A 16,648-nucleotide genomic window follows, 5' to 3' on the forward strand; every position below is an offset into this window, starting at 1 on the left:
TCAAGTAGTAAAAATCGCCTCGGTACAGCAGGGCAAAACCGAAGGTTCCAATGTCACATGAGGAGAGCAGCGAAGGGTGACGAGGCCCAAACTGGCACCGCCGCCGCCATGGCTACCGCGTTGAGTCACCGCGGAGGACTCGCTTTCCCAGCGGCCTCTGCGACCTTCACGGGCGACCAGCCCGGTTGGCTCGCGTGAGCGTGGGCGGGACTGGGGCCGGAAGTCACGTGCTGTGACAGCGGCCCGGGTGAGGCTGCTGTCGCCGCCCGGGCTGGTTGGGGCTGGTGTTTGTGGGAGGCGCCGGGGTGATGGCGGTGGAGACTCTGTCCCCGGACTGGGAGTTCGACCGTGTTGACGACGGCTCACAGAGTAAGGGAGCGTCAGGGCAAGGGCTGCGGGTGGACGCTCCTCTGGGCCGCCTAAGCCCTGGGAGCGCTCCTGCGGGAGGGCTTTGCGTCGCGGTCGCCACTCAGCCGTCGGATTCAGGACACTGTTTACCCTTTTGGGTGTGAGAGGGACGCGCCGTCAAGCGTTACTTTGGGGATTGGATTCCCAGCAGTGATGGGCTAGGCTGGCCCCGTCGGGGCTCGGCGTGCTTGGTGGTCTTGCTCCTAGCGACCCCTAGGTCCCCCGAGGTGAGCGGCGTCCACTTTCTGCAGCCCCAGGACAAGGGTGGGGCGCACTCCGGGAGTCCTGGCAGCCCTGGGGAGCTGAGGTTGGTCCTGTGTCTGGTTTTCGCCAGATTCTCAAAGCGTTCAGTTCCTGAAGAAGCTGATGTCAGGGTTTCTGTTTCGGTTTCCTGTTTTTCATTTTTTTCATCTCATACCAACTTTTGGAAGTTTGAGTGGTTTTTTTTCCACATTTTTATAACCGAAGAAGGTAGCGAAAAAGGACTCTTCACACGATAAAAATAAACACGTGAATGTCAATTTATCTACTTCATGCCTTTATTTGTGCTGGGTGGTATTTTTCAGTGGTGCTCTGTAGTTTCCTATTGCAACTAGAAGGGCTTCAAAAATTACAGCAAATTTACATCAAAATTTGCATAAAACTGAATTGTCTGGTTTTAACTTAGAAGTCCACCCCCCCCCAAAACTCAACAAATTCAATTTCATTCATTGTTTTAGTGAAACTAAGATTAATATAAGTTGGCAATCTGTTTCTTTGGTGATATTTGTCTATATAGGAGGATTGTATAGGGGCATACTGTTTATGAACTTTTTTTGTAATGCATAAAGTAGAATACCTTTTTTTTACAAAGTAGAATCCTTTTTTTTTTTTTTTTTGGAATCCCAGTTGGATTTTGCTAGATATTACGAAGAAAACTAATGTCTACAAACTGAGATGTAGTTAGGTTTTACTAGTCTGTTAAAGAAGGGTGAGCTACACCCGGGATGCTTTGTAGTTACTCACAAAACATTCCACAAGATACTTACTTTTTTGCAGCATTAAAAAAAAAAAAGTCATCTCAGTGGTAATAACAACATTTTTTTCATCTTTTGGGGAGAGTATTTATGGTTAAACAGTGAGGTGTACCTTGTCATGTGTGAAGTTCTATGGGCAAAGGTCCTCATTCTAGTATCTTCAAAAATTAGCATGAAAGGTACACTATCGGATTTTAAAATAGTCCCCATTAGAATAATCTCATTCAACAGATATCTTCTATATACTGTGTACTATACCAGGAGCCCGGTGTGCAGTGGTTAAAGCACTGAGAAGTCTGCAGATTGAACCCACCAGCTGCTCTGTGGGAGAAAGCTGTGGCAGCCTGCTTCCAAAAATATTCAACAACAACAAAAAAAGGCAAACCCATTGCTGTCAAGTCCGATCCAACTCACAGAAACCCTATGGGACAGAGTAGAACTGCCCCATAGGGTTTCCAAGGAGTGGCTGGTGGATTTGAACTGCCAATCTTTTGGTTAGCAGCTGAGCTCTTAATCATTGTGCTGCTAGGGCTCCTCCATAAAGAAGCCCTGGAAACCCTGTGGGGCAGTTCTACTCTGTCCTATAGGGTTGCCATGAGTTTGGTTGTTGGTTTACGTACTGTGCTAACTTTTAGGGATACAAAGATAAAACAAAGAATGCAGGAAATAAATATATAGCTAGATTTTGGAATTTTACTTTTGAACCACTGTGTAATTCTTGTGTCACACCTTTTTAACTTTTACCAATTTTATAGCTATTCATTACCTTGTAGAAGGGCCTTTACAATGTTGTTATAGGTTTTCTGTTGCCTGCTACTCTGTGAATCCCCAAGTAGATGAAATGAGTGATAAGTTTTTGAAGCCTCCCCTCCCCTTTTTTAAAATTGTACTGTGGGTGAAGGTTTACAGGGCAGATTAGTTTCTTATTAAACAACACAATACTGTTTTGTGACATTGGTTGCCAACCCCACAACGTGTCAATACTCTCCCCCTCTCAAGTTTAGATTCTCTGTTACCAGCTTTCCTGCCCCCTCTTACCTTCTTGTTCTTGCCCCTGGCCTGGGGTGCCCATTTTATCTGGTTTTGTTTTATGGGCCTGTCTAATCTTTGGCTGAAAGGTGAACCTTAGGAGTGACTTCAGCACTGAGTTCAGAGGGTGTCCCGGGGCCATGTTCTCTGGGGAAATGAGAAATTCGTTGGCTGTTTTTCTAGCATTGTTATTAAGTACTGATTTGCTTTCCCATGCAGCTTTGACTATTCATTTCCCAGGTAAATGAGACTAATACTTGGGATACTGAGAATCTTATGCATTTCTTAAATTTAAGCTGTAAGGAAGACTTTTCATCTTTTATGTATGCCTGGTTTTCGTTAGTTTTTGGAGTTTGAATCAGATGTAGACCAATCGCTTTTTAAAATCGCCTAGATTAATGCTATAATGAGATAGATACTTTAATGAACCAAATTGACCCACCTAAGATTCAGAATATAAGTTACAGAAAGGGAGAGGGAAAGCCAGGTCTTTACACTTGAATACATCATGAGTCAGAACACTTTTTTTTTTTTTTTGCATTAGAGTTGCTTCACATTGATAATTTTAGGAGGAAAAAATTCTGCCTTTTCCTAGAACACTAGAGTCAGTAAAGTATCCACATCACTAAAAGAAACTGAGTTGGATTTGAATTTGTTGCCTTCGGGAATAATGAATTCTTAAACACAAGGCAGAAGATTTACTTTCATTTATTTCAATGAGTAGGCAAAACTTTTATTGTCTAGCAGTGGTTAAGAGCTTGGCTGCTAACCAAAAGGTTGGCAGTTCGAATCCACCAGCTGCTCCTTGGAAACTCTGTGGGGCAGTTCTCTTCCTATAGGGTTGCTTTGAGTCGGAATTGACTTGATGACGACAGGTATGGTTTTTATTCCAATAATCTTAAGAGTCATCTATTGCTATGAAAATTCTATAAAAACTGGCACAATATTCTGTACTCAGCCAGTGTTTTCTCCTAGCTTTTCTAAATAGATTTTTTAAATAAATAAAATATCTTGGGAAATATCGGGTATTACAGGAATAATGTTCCCTATGATGAAGCAGGTCTAAGATCTCTATTTAAAAAGAATATGTGGGTATATTTTGAAACAGTAGTTTACTGTGCATAGAATTAAGAATTACATTATTAAATTTTGCTTGTATGACAACACAGATTTTTGCACCCTCTTTAGGTCACGAACATGTCTTTTTTGCAAAAGAGTTTTTTGTGACTAAAATGTAGAATGAGGACATTGAGTTGTCTAAGGCATTTATTAGATTGTTTACTAGCCCTATATGGAGTAAAGGGCTAGAGACTTTTTTGTAACACTGTGAAGTTGAGAGTTTTAAGATTATATCTTTATGTACATATATATATATATGTATAGTAACATCTACTCTTTATAAAATTATCTAATCTATTTGGAGGCGATTGAAAGCTGAATTATTCTGTTTAACTTTGAAACTTTATTTTCAAGAAATCCAGACATTTTAAAGTAATAAAATTTAATGATGCTTAGTAGTTACTTTGCTGTGATTTTTGAGATTATTTGCCATAAATTTCCTGTAACTTGTTAATTGTACTTATCATAAATTGTTTTAAAATTTAAATTTAGAGATTCATGCGGAAGTCCAGCTGAAGAATTATGGAAAATTTCTTGAGGAATATACATCTCAATTGAGAAGAATTGAAGACGCCCTGGATGACTCAATTGGAGATGTGTGGGATTTCAATCTTGACCCGATAGCATTAAAGGTTTTTATTTTTTTACTTACGGTTATATTATTAGGACATGTTATATCTTGAAACCTTTTTTTAAATGGGCAATATGTTTTATTATTTGGATTTAGAGAGCTGAAAGAAACTTGGAGAAAAAAATGTTTAATTTCCTTTAAGCCATTCAGGGAAGGTATATATTTTTTTGTTGTTAAAGAATGACAAAAATTCAATATCTTTATCCCTTAGTGTAAAAGAATGAGACAAACTCCAGCTATTCGAAGGAGCATTTGTTTTTCATCATTAAGAAAATTAAGAGGGCTGTGATAGAATATTCAGTCTTTATTTTTTTGTTATTATCGTGATTATTTTACATATAGTAAAATGCACAGATTTTAAGTATACTGTTCAGTGATTTTTACCAAACATAGATATAGAATGCTTCCATTATTTTCAGGAAGTTTCCTCATGCTATTTAGGGGATCTTAATGTGAAAGTGATGTCTTTTTAATGTGTAAAGTCAATCACTCTTGCTCTCTTCCATTTTGAGGTAGTTCAGTCTTTGAAACTATACCCTGTTGTTTAAATAATAACTAATATTTATTGAACATTTATTAGGTACCACATACTGTCCTAAGTTGCATATTAACTTTATAAAAATAGCTTTGTGTAGCTGTAATTTATATACTATACAATTAATCTGTTTAAAGTGTACAATTCAGAGGTTTTTAGTATATTCATAGAATGTGCAACTGTCACCACGGTCAATTTCAGAATGTTTTCATCACCTCAAAAAGCATCAAAAGAAGATAGAAGGAATACACAGAGTCACTATACCAAAAGAATTGGTCGATGTTCAGTCATTTCAGGAGGTAGCATATGATCAGGAACCAATGGTACTGAAGGAAGAGGACCAAGGTGCACTGAAGGCATTGGAGAAAAACAAGGCTCCAGGAATTGCTGGAATATCAATTGAGGTGTTTCAACAAATGGATGTAGAGCTGGAAATGCTCACTCTTCTATGCCAAGAAATTTGGAAGACAGCTACTTGGCCAACCGACTGGAAGAGATCTATATGTGTATTCCAAAGAAAGGTGATCCAATGAAATGCGGAAATTATCGAACAATATCATTAATATCTCACACAAGTAAAATTTTGCTGAAGATCATTCAAAAGCAGCTGCAGCAATACATCAGCAGGGAGCTGCCAGAAAGTCAAGCCAGATTCAGAAGAGAACGTGGAACCAGGAATATGGCTGATGTCAGATGGATTCTGGCTGAAAGCAGAGAATACCAGAAAGACATTTACCTGTGTTTTATTGGCTTTGCAAAGGCATTTCACTGTGTGGGTCAGAACAAATTATGGATAACATTGTGAAGAACGGGAATTCTGGAACACTGTGCTCATGAGGAACTTGTACATAGATCTAGAAGCAGTTGTTCGAGCAGAACAAGGGGTTACTGCATGGTTTAAAGTCAGGAAAGGTGTGCATCAGGGTTGTACTTTTTTACCATACTTACGGTGTCAAGATGTCACATTGAGGACTAAGGTGTGCCTGACCCAGGCCATGTTATTTTTAGTTGCCTCACATGCATGCAAAAGTTGAACAATAAAGAAGGAATACTGAAGAAGAATTGATGCCTTTGATTTATGGTGTTGGCGACAAATATTGAACATACCATGGACTGCTGGAAAAATGAACAAATCTGTCTTAGAAGGAGTGCAGCCAGAATGCTCCTGAGAAGCAAGGATGGCAAGACTGCGTCTCACATACTTTGGACATATTATCAGGAGGGCCCAGTCACTGGAGAAGGACATCATGCTTGGTAAAGTAGAGGCTCAGTGAAGAAGAGGAAGACCCGCGATGAGATGGATTGATACAGTGACTGCTACAGTGGGCTGAAATGTTGGAGTGATTGTAGGGATGACACAGGGCCGGGCAGTGTTTCGATGTGGCGTACGTATAGGGTCACTGTGAGTTCGGAAGTACTGTGAACAACTGTAGAGCATCAGGCACACTGTCAAAAAAGCGAAAAGGCAACGACAGAATGAGTTCGGAACTGACTCGAGGGCACCTAACAACGACGGCAACAGGAGAGACCCTTAAAGCTCAAGAACAAGTCTTAAAAAATAAAACATATGACTTCATGGCAAGTGACAGTACAGATGACAATTTTCTTGTGGATGTCCTTTAACTTACATACAGTGATTCTCAAGAAAGTATTGAAGAACAAACAGAGGCAATGACAAATTTGAGGGAAAGATGTTTAAAGGCTAAGCCTATCTAGCCTGCAAGAGAAAAAAGTGGGAGGGAAGTGACTTCAGTTTTCAAATATATAAAGCGTTAGAGAGGCAGCTTAGAGTCGTGAATATAAGGGCACAGGCTCTAGACCCAAACTGATATGGATTCCTGGCTTTGTCACTTAAGATAATTGTGTAAATTACTTGAATGAGTTGAAAGGGCCTTTTCTAGTTATAATAAAAATCTTGTGTTCATCTCAACTCTCAGATCTGATAAAAGGGTTAAGTCCTCTCTCAGCTTTTATCTTCTCCAAGCGAAGAATTCTAATCTTTTAAATTGTATCCTCATGTGGAAACATTCCCTCTTCCTCTGCCTCCACCGTTCCTTTCTTTGGAACCTTTTTATAGTTTCATTATTCGGCAATTATTTTGCTGTATTTCTGTTTGTCTCAGTTTCCTAGTGCTGCTGTAACAGAAATGCCACAAATGGGTGACTTTAAAGGATAGAAATTGATTTCCTCACAGTTCAGGAGTCTACAAGTCCGAATTCAGGGCACTGGCTCTAGGTGAAGGCTTTCTCTCACTGTAGGCTCTGGAGAAAGATCCTTGTTTCTTTCAATGTCTGTAGCCACTCTTTTCCTCAGTTCCTTGGCTGTCTTCAAACCATTTGTACTTGCTTGTCTCCGTGTTTGTGCTGCTCCTTCTAACTCAGAAGTGATTAGATTTAGGACACACCCTACATGGATATAGCCTCACTAGCATAACAAAACCCTATTTCCAAATAGGATTATATTCACCTCTATGGGGGTTAGAATTCCAGCATAAGTTTTGGGGAGACACAGTTCGTTCCATAACACTACTATACAAGGTACTTTGCTCAGTACTATGGGAAAGTCAACTCATACAAAATCCCTGTAAACAAAAATTATAACCTAAGGAGAAAGATACGCATAATTTACTTAGAAAATACTGATTTGTTAGTATGTAGTCATTGTCAAAAGAGAGATCGAAGATGACACTTAATAAAGAGATCACTTGTAGATGATGATCAGGCAGGCTTTATGAAAGAGGTGGAAATTGAGCTAGACTTAGAAGGTAAGTGAACTGCACACTGTGTTTTAAATGTGTCTGAGCCGTAGAGTTGTACAAGGAGCTATGATAATTTTTCTTTTCTATGTTGTTCTGTTCTTTATGAGATTTTATTTTGACCCATTTAGCTACAACATCTTACTTACCTTATTTATGTCTGCAGGGCAAATTCCAAAATGATGAGAGGTCTTTTTCCATCGTCATAATTAATGGAGCTGAATAACATTCAGTATTACGTTGCATTTTCTTGCACCGCACTCACCATCAGCCACCTGATGGCTTAGGGAGGAGCTCAGGTTTTTGCACCGTGGTCCTATCATGTTGGGGCCATTTCTTCTCGAGCTTGTTCACTTTCCTTATTATACTGTCCAATGAGTTTTTCTTGAACAAAGTGGTATGGTGCTGGTGCTCAGTACAGAGTCTCACACAAGTTTAAATAGAATGGAGATAGTTTCAATTTTTGTATTTAAAAATTTTGTACAGGATTTTTCAAATTAAAAAGAAGTGCTCTTTTCCTTTGTTTCTCTCTATAGCTTCTGCCTTATGAACAGTCTTCCCTTTTGGAACTTATAAAGACCGAAAACAAGGTACAGATTCCTAAACTTAAAAATGCATTTTTAAAAATGCTTTTTAAAAAAGTTATCTGTTATAATTTACTTTTTTCCTTTATGTTTTTAATTAATGAAACTAGGTCTTAAACAAAGTCATCACTGTTTATGCTGCACTTTGTTGTGAAATCAAGAAATTAAAATATGAGGTAATTATTTGTACTGTCTTAAGACTTTAAAAAGAGATGATTTAAAATCAAATATGTTCCTATATATTTACAGTATACAATAAATATTTATTGGTTATTGAATGAGTTATTTAAAGTAATAGTAACAATAATGAGTACCCTTCATTGAGTACTTGCTATGTGCCAGATACCTTGCTAATATTGTTAGATAATCCTTTATAACACAGAGGGGTAGGTGAGGAATAGATGAGGAAACTCAGGTTTAGAAAGAATCACTTGCTTAACATCTTAGTGGTAGTGACAGTTTGAACCTAGGTCTGCATACTTCCAAAGTGTGTGTTACTTGCCACATATGCTGGCTTTCTAGATAGAACTGATTTCTTAAAAAAGCTTTAAATCTTTAATATACATTAATTTTGTGTTTCTTTACCCATGAGTCATTAAAATTCTGGTGGAAGTGGGTAAATTTTCATTTTTTCTCTTCCTTTTTGAATGTGTCTTCTGTCTCCCATGAACTAATGGGAGGATCTGAAGCAGAATGGTTGGGTAAGACATAGTAGAGGCTAAAGAAATCCTAGAAAAACTTCCTGAGTATCAGTAACATCTTTGATACAGTAAAGATAAGTTGAATTTATTTGTATTATAAATTTTTTTTGAATTTAAGTGATTTTGTATTTAAATGATACAGTCCTCTGTTAACTATAGGTAACTGAAAGAGCCCTAGGAACCAAAGAACAGCATAACTTTAAAAATATCTTTTTTTGTTTGTTGCATCAGGCTGAAACTAAATTTTATAATGGCCTCTTGTTCTACGGAGAAGGAGGTAAGTTTTAAAATTTCAAAGTTGTAATGTGGTGATGCCTTTCTTGAGGGTGAAATGAACAAACGCTAACAGACAATTCGAGGGCTGCCATGATGATATATTGTCTCAGTGTACGGGAATAAGCTTGCAGAGTTTTTTGTTGGCTTTTTGTTTGGTGAACAGGTGAAAAAAACCTGAGTGACGAAGCAGTGGCAAGTTTACCAGAGTTGTTTGTGATGCTTTTATAAGTGACAGTACTGTAACTAGATGAGAATTTTCATTGAGTTCATTAAGTAGTGAAACATGTTTACCTCTGCTTGTGTGATTGATGATTGTCTCATTTTGTTTTCAGTAGTAAAAGACTGTGTTTTATGGGGCTATAAAAATAACTTCTTTTTCCTTTGGTGTTCATTGAGTTTAATCTGAAACATTGAAATATGACTTCTCATGTTGTCTTTTAAAGCTACAGATTCCAGCATGGTGGAAGGCGATTGCCAAATTCAAATGGGAAGATTTATTTCATTCTTACAGGTAAGTGATTTTTGATTTGTATCGAGCTTTTTTTTTCCCTGAAAACTTTGAGGTATTTACACATAATTAAAAAAGACTTCTGAAACCTTCAGATGCTGAGGTTTGCTCTGAGGATAGGATAGTTAAACAGCATTGGTTACAGTTTAGGAGTTGAGTAACGCCTAAAAGATTTCCATAGCATTTTTAGGGAAACAGGTGTCAAAATGAGTTTCTTTGTATAATTTCATTTATGGACAGTTTGTCAGTGTGCCTTTTAAAGTAATTCAAACTTGGTAAAAGAGAATTTATGTCAAGAAGGGCTGTTAATGGAGATGATTAAGCTGTTACATGAGCGATGATGAGGGTGTTAAAAGCAGCACCACCTGATGCTTCTAACCCCATGTTTCAATTTAGGTATTCTCTTTGTCACTGCCAAGTTTTAGTTATTCTAGATCTTTTGGTTTAATTTTACCAAAAGTATAAAATAACTTCTATTTTTCCCTCCCCATTACAAAAACAATGCTTGTAGAAATGGAAAAAGAAAAATTGGAGATAAGGAAAAACTACTCATAATCCTACCTACCTCAGAGATAATGTCCTTGAGATTTGGATCATTTGGGTGTATGGAAGTGATATGATAGCACACTGTACGTAACTGTTGTCTACCCCGTTTATATATTTAAAAAAAAAATGTATAATCGATATGTATAAAAGACCATATGTGATGTGTAAGGTATGAGGCTTAATAATAAAATGAACCACCACAGACTTACCTCCTGACGTGGGAGCTAGAATGTTAAAGGTGTCATTGCATCCGCTTGGGTACTGTTTTCTAATCACGGCCCCCCTCCGTGTTACATTTTCAAAATTGTTTAATTTCTTATATATTTAATTCCTAAATGTTTAGTTTTGTTTCTTTTTGAACTTGATAAAAATGGGTTTTGTCTTGTAGTTTTCTGTGACATAAAGAAATTTAGCATTAATGTTTCAATATCTCAGAATTATTTTTAAATTTTTATTTCTCTTACAAGTGAAGTTAAGCCTCTTTTCATATGTTTAAGATCATTAGTATTTTGTTAAATGTTGGTATTCTTTGACCATTTTTTGGTTGGATTGTTGGTGTTTTGTTGGTTTCTAGAAGTTCTTTACATGTTCAGGATATTAGGTCTTTATATGAGTTGCAGGTATCTTTTCTCCAGTTTGTCATTTGTCTTTTGACTTTGTTTAGGGTAGTTTTGCCTTGCAGATATTTATTATCTTAAAAGCAAAGTAGTAGTATCATTCATAGTCTTTAATATAGTTCAAAAGTTACTCAACAAATGGTGCTGTTTATTTTATTGCCTAAACTCATACTGCTACCAAACGTTGGTTTCCAATTCGGCTATTTACAATGAGCCCCTCTTATTTTAAGTTAGACTTAACAGTGTGCCACCATATCAGATATTCTTCTTTTAATGATTGCTTTTGAATAGCAAAGGGATTCTGACATTTGGTTCTGATTTAGTTTTTTTCCCCCCTAAATTGTGCTGAGCATATATATATATATATATAACAAAAAAAATTGCCATTTCAACATTTTTTTACACGTACAGTTCAGTGACATTATGTTTGCCACGTTGCACAACCATCACCGCTGTCCGTTTCCAAATTTTCCCATCACCCCTAACGGAAGTTCAGAGTAACCCAAGCAATGTCTACCTCTTTCCTCTTTCCCCCCACCCCTGGTAACCACTGATAGACTTTGATCTATTTTATATAAGTGGGGCCATACTTTGATTCATTTTATTAAAGAATAAAAAACCCACTGCTGTCGAATCAATAACAGACTCAGAAAATTTTAAAATAAGAAATTTTACTTAGATAAGAAAATATATCTCTACTATCAGTGAGCTAGCTAGTTGCTATTACATCCTAGTGAGAGGTAGCTTTAAACATTTACATTCACTGTAATATAAATTTTGCTATGGAATATAATTTGTAGGAGCACATGTTAAAAATCTAAATGGATTAGATAGGCAAACTTGCTCTGCTATATCTGAAGAAATTAGCAGCCTTCTCATGAGAACTGCTGAGAATTCTTTGGACTCCAGATTTGGAGAATATCTTAAATGTTGAAATTGCTTGTACTTACCCCAAAAGGAAAGCCCCCCTCTTTTTTTGTGTTAAACAATCAACCTGCCTCAGCTAATTTGGAATGTAAGAAGTGTATTTGGGCTAACTTTATTGTCAGAAGCCACTAACTCTCCCTTTAATGTCTTGTAAATTGCCGATGACATCGCTTATGTTATGGTCAGAACCTAAATAGGAAATTGATCCATTTTACAAGTACACATAGTTGATATTTATGTCTAAATTGTATACTTGAAAAATGACCAGAGTCCCTTGGTGGTGCAAACGGTTAACACGATCAGCTTCTAACCAAAAGGTTCAAACCCATCCAGAAGCACCGTGAAAGAAAGGTCTGGCAATGCACTACCAAATAATTCAGCCATTGAAAACCCAATGGAGCACAGCTCTACTCTGATCCATAGGCTTGCCAAGAGTCGGAATTGACTCAGCAGCAACTGGTTTTTTTTTTTTTTTTTTCTCATTTTGATGCTTTTGAATGGTCATAGAACTGTGAATATAGAGACAAAATATTTTGAAAGAGACTTCATAAATATTGAAAATTAAACTTTATTGACTTGAGCTGAACTTAATCTAGAGGAGGAAATCAGAATTTCATAGAAATTGGAATCAAGAAATGAAGATATTTTAGAACTTTAATAAGAAATGTAAAACAAAGCCTGTTTGAAATACAACTGAAAGACATTATTTTAATAAACTTTAAAATTTAATTTGTTTTTTTATCTCATTGACAGCTGCATAAAATTCCATTTTTAAACTTTCAGCCGATATTTTTTGTGAGCTTAGTATATATGTTAGGAACTGTTTTTGGTGCTGGAGATACAGCAGTGCACAAATCCGTACAGAAGTCCCTGCCTTTACAGAGCTTAAAATTTAGAACAGCTGTACGTTTAATCAGGTTTTAAATATATTAGATACAAACTTCCTATAGATTTGAAAAGTGGAGCTCTGTAAAACAGTTTCAGAAGGTCTGCAACGTGGCAGATGGGATGACAAACATAATTGATATTTCACTTGGTCCATGCCAAGCCCGTTTATGCATATGGTTAAAAGTAATAAACATTTCAGTTATTTCAGAGTGACTTCTGGAGATCCCTTCCCCTCATCATCATGCTTTTTAAACTGGCAGCTTTTTAGCTCCTTCATTCATTCAAATGTTCATTCATTTATTCATTGAGTAGGACAGACTTTTACTCAGAAGCAGTTGTGTGTTAGCCACCAAGCTAGGTAATGGATATTCAAAAAAGAATGAGACAGTCCGTGTCATTTACGTTTATATTAGCAACTAAAGCATAAGGCTTATGATAGAAGTGGGAATGACATGCTGTGGGGGTAGAGGCAGAAATCACTTTGGGATGTAGGAGATGAGCCATAAGCGTTGTTTGCTTGAGGAATGTTTGAAGTTGTCTGGGTGCTTGTTAACAGGAGGTTTTATTGGAAAATTATTTTGTTTAGAGTTGTTACCATAAAATTCAGTCAGAAATGGAGACATTAAAAAGCAACTTTATAACATATACCCAACTTGTCATTTCAGGAACTGTCTTGTTTTGTTACCAGGTGCTATGAAGTGGTGATGAATGTAGTCCATCAGTTGGCTGCCCTCTATATCAGTAACAAGTAATGGATTTTAGAAATATTTTTACTTGTATGATAGAGATACAGGAAATGTTTTTCTGAAACTAGCTAATTACCTGAAATAGTTTTTTGTTTGTTCACTCATTCAATCACTCATTCATTCACTCAGCATTTTGTGAACACTCAAAATATTTCAGACACTACCTGGTAGTGTACTACATAGGTAGATAAGACAGGTCCCTCCCACATTGAATCAACCCATTATATGTCTGATTGAGAATTTTGACAGACTAATCGGATTAAATAGAAAAGGCTAATATGGAATTAATGCACGTGTCATGTTCTCTCTCCTTATTCCTCTCCTGCCTCCTTTAAATTAATGGTTCCCTGACTCAGTGAGTCATATGGGACTTTTCCTAAAATATAGAGTTCTGGGGAGCAGGGCTAGGGAATTTACATTAAAAAAAATTCCTCATTAATTTTAATGATCATCCAAGTTTGGGGACTACTGCCTTAAATCGGGAAACCCTAGTGGCGTAGTGGTTAAGTGCTACGGCTGCTGACCAAAAGGTTGGCAGTTCAGATCTACCAGGCATTCCTTGGACACCCTGTGGGGCAGTTCTATTCTGTCCTATAGGGCCGCTGTGAGTCGGAATTGACTCAGTGGCACTGGGTTGGTTGGTTGGTTGGTTGTCTTAAATCAAGAAAGATGATGTAATTTTCGTAGAGCCCCTGCTGTTTTTACTACCCAAGAAATATATCACATTTGATTAATGCTTTATACTTAACAGCTGCTCCACACTTAGTACTTAATTATATTCTTCCAATAACTTTAAGTATATGACTAGGAATTCTCAATTATCAGAAGAGGTAACTGAGGCCCAGAGAAATTATTTGCCAAGATTCCATTGCAGTTTAGGTACTGTTCTAGGCACTGGTCAATTCATTCATTGTTCTTGTTATATCATGCTGCATCTTGACTGTCCTTATGAACTGGAAGACTGTGTTAATTGTTTCTCATTCCCATGATTTTCCCTTAAGTTAGGTATTTATCTTATGTTCTGTCCTTTTACCAAAGTTCCCCTCATGGCAGAAGAACATGAGAGCGTAGTTGTCCCCTCCCCAGTACATGGTGTGTAATTCTAAGAGTACTCCCTCCCCCCGGAAGGATGAAATTTATCTGATTTTATGTTTAATCTTTTAAAGAATGCATTTTATTTGTGAAATATCTGTATGTATTTTGATTACAGTTATTATCTTCGGTTATCTAATGTTGAGCAAATTCTCTAGGAAGTAAAATTGAATTACCCTGTGGCTGTTGACTTTGGTATAATTCCAGTACCGTGCATTATTTTTCAGTAGGAATGAGAACTTAGAAATCAGCCTGACCAAAGAAGGAACTAGTTCCCAAATTTGTGTGGGATAACAAAAATTCTAGTTGGGAGTTGAGAAATTCTAACAGTTTAGAAAGATAGGCAAATCAGTTTTATTATTTCTCCACCTTCATCCCAAGATAGATCCTTTAGGGTTCAATGGCTAATGTTATCAGTGGACCACATGTTTTCATATCCCTGCCCATGAGCAGGTTATAAGCAAGACTATTCCAGACTCAGTATGTGCAAATTAGTGCCCTTCTTGGGAAGTGGAGTATGGTGGTAATTTCTTGGATCTCTTAAATTTTAGTGACTTAATTCTTGAAAAAGATAAATACATATTAAAATTCTACGTTTCTGCTGCCATGTGTATTCCTTGAGATCTGTGACAAAAAAGGAAACTTTCTTTACCTGCATGTTATTTTATTACAGGATTGCACCCAAAATTATAGAGACAACTGGAGTTCATTTTCAGGTAAGAGTAATTTAATTTGACCTGTAAAATGAATTTTTATGGCATTTTTACTTTGAAGTTTGTATGTGTACCTGTTTGGTATATTTTTGATTGGGGAGTACAACAATTATAGCAAGACTATTAAAAGATTTATTTGTTTGTTTGTTTTGGCATTTGTTTTCTTTCATTCTTGAGGTGATGAGGCATCACTACCCACAATCAGTGCCATTCTTAGTCTTTTCCAAGTAGTGGCCCAGTGTAGATTCTCCACATGGTCTCTTTGGGCAGTGAAATTTGCAAGATCACAAGGATGGAATATTGGGCAAAGTATTTATCTATTTAAGGCTAATCTGAGGACCAGATCTGTAGCTTAATACACTGATTTAACAGCTGCTTCAATTTATTCAATTTATTTCATTAATTAGCTCAAATGTATTTTACTTTAAAAATCCACACAAAGCTTAACTTCTAACTAGTGATTAAATGATAATCATTAAAGGTTTTTTGACAGACTATGTATGAGCACTTGGGAGAGCTGCTAACAGTTTTGCTCACCTTGGATGAAATCATTGATAATCATGTCACATTGAAAGACCACTGGACTATGTACAAAAGGTGAGCCAATTAAATATTTAAAAATACTGTCTTACTTCGTATAGTTAGTATGTTAGTAAAAAGCAAACAAATAGAAATAATGCAAATCCTTTATATGATCTGGAGATCTGTATTTAGATTTTTTTTCATGTCAATCAAACGACGCATTGCATTGGGTCAGTCTGCTGCAAAGGACCTCTTTAAAATATTGAAAAGCAAAGATGTCATCTTAAAAACTAAGGTGCGCCTGACCCAAGCCTTGGTATTTTCAATCGCATCATATGCATGTGAAAGCTGGACAATGAGTAAGGAAGACCGAAGAAGAACTGACGCCTTTGAATTGTGGTGTTGGCGAAGAATATTGACTATACCATGGACTGCCAAAAGAACAAACAAATCTGTCTTAGAAGAAGTACAACCAGAATGCTCCTTAGAAGCAAGGATGGTGAGACTGCGTCTTACATACTTTGGACATGTTGTCAGGAGGAATCAGTCCCTGGAGAGGGACATCATGCTTGGCAGAGTACAGGGTCAGTGGAAAAGAGGAAGACCTTCAACGAGATGGATTGACACAGTGGCTGCAACAACGAGCTCAAGCATAACAATGATTGTAAGGATGGCGCAGGACGGGGTGATGTTTCGTTCTGTTGTGCATAGGGTCGCTATGAGTCGGAACCGACTTGATGACAAACAACAACAACAACGTGTCAAATATTTTATGAAGACAGTAATCAGTCTTTATTTTCAAATGAGTATATTTGAGAGTGTAGCCCATCTATATTGTTGATAGTTGCTGCCGAGTTGGCTCCAGCTTATGGTAGCCTTACATGTAGCATAACAAAATGTTGCCTGGTCCTGTGCCATATTTGCTAAGGCTCAGATTTGTTTTTTCTTTATGTTCCATCCGTGTGACAGGTTTTTTTTTTCCCCCTGAGCTTAGTGTCATTGTATTATATACTCCAGGACTTGTTTAAGTGAGGG

The 16,648-nt window shown here is 37.1% G+C and overlaps 1 protein-coding gene across 2 annotated transcripts in view; it reads left to right on the forward strand.

Moving 5' to 3' along the window:
• The first annotated feature begins 233 nt into the window (after window positions 1-233).
• Window positions 234-16,648, forward strand: part of WASHC4 (WASH complex subunit 4) — a 69,091-nt gene continuing 52,676 nt past the window's right edge. The window contains exons 1-9 of one of the 2 annotated variants that reach the window (XM_049884231.1): window positions 234-369; window positions 4,065-4,204; window positions 8,030-8,083; window positions 8,188-8,253; window positions 9,010-9,055; window positions 9,498-9,565; window positions 13,206-13,288; window positions 15,052-15,094; window positions 15,585-15,688. In XM_049884231.1, the coding sequence (XP_049740188.1) occupies window positions 309-369; window positions 4,065-4,204; window positions 8,030-8,083; window positions 8,188-8,253; window positions 9,010-9,055; window positions 9,498-9,565; window positions 13,206-13,288; window positions 15,052-15,094; window positions 15,585-15,688 (665 nt within the window). In that variant the 5' untranslated portion in view covers window positions 234-308. Of the gene's footprint in view, window positions 370-4,064; window positions 4,205-8,029; window positions 8,084-8,187; window positions 8,254-9,009; window positions 9,056-9,497; window positions 9,566-13,205; window positions 13,289-15,051; window positions 15,095-15,572; window positions 15,689-16,648 lie in introns of those variants that run through there. The other variant, XM_049884232.1, reaches the window with a different exon arrangement.

This window comes from Elephas maximus, chromosome 4 (genome assembly GCF_024166365.1).
Source record: "Elephas maximus indicus isolate mEleMax1 chromosome 4, mEleMax1 primary haplotype, whole genome shotgun sequence".
Taxonomy (NCBI): Eukaryota; Metazoa; Chordata; class Mammalia; order Proboscidea; family Elephantidae; genus Elephas; species Elephas maximus.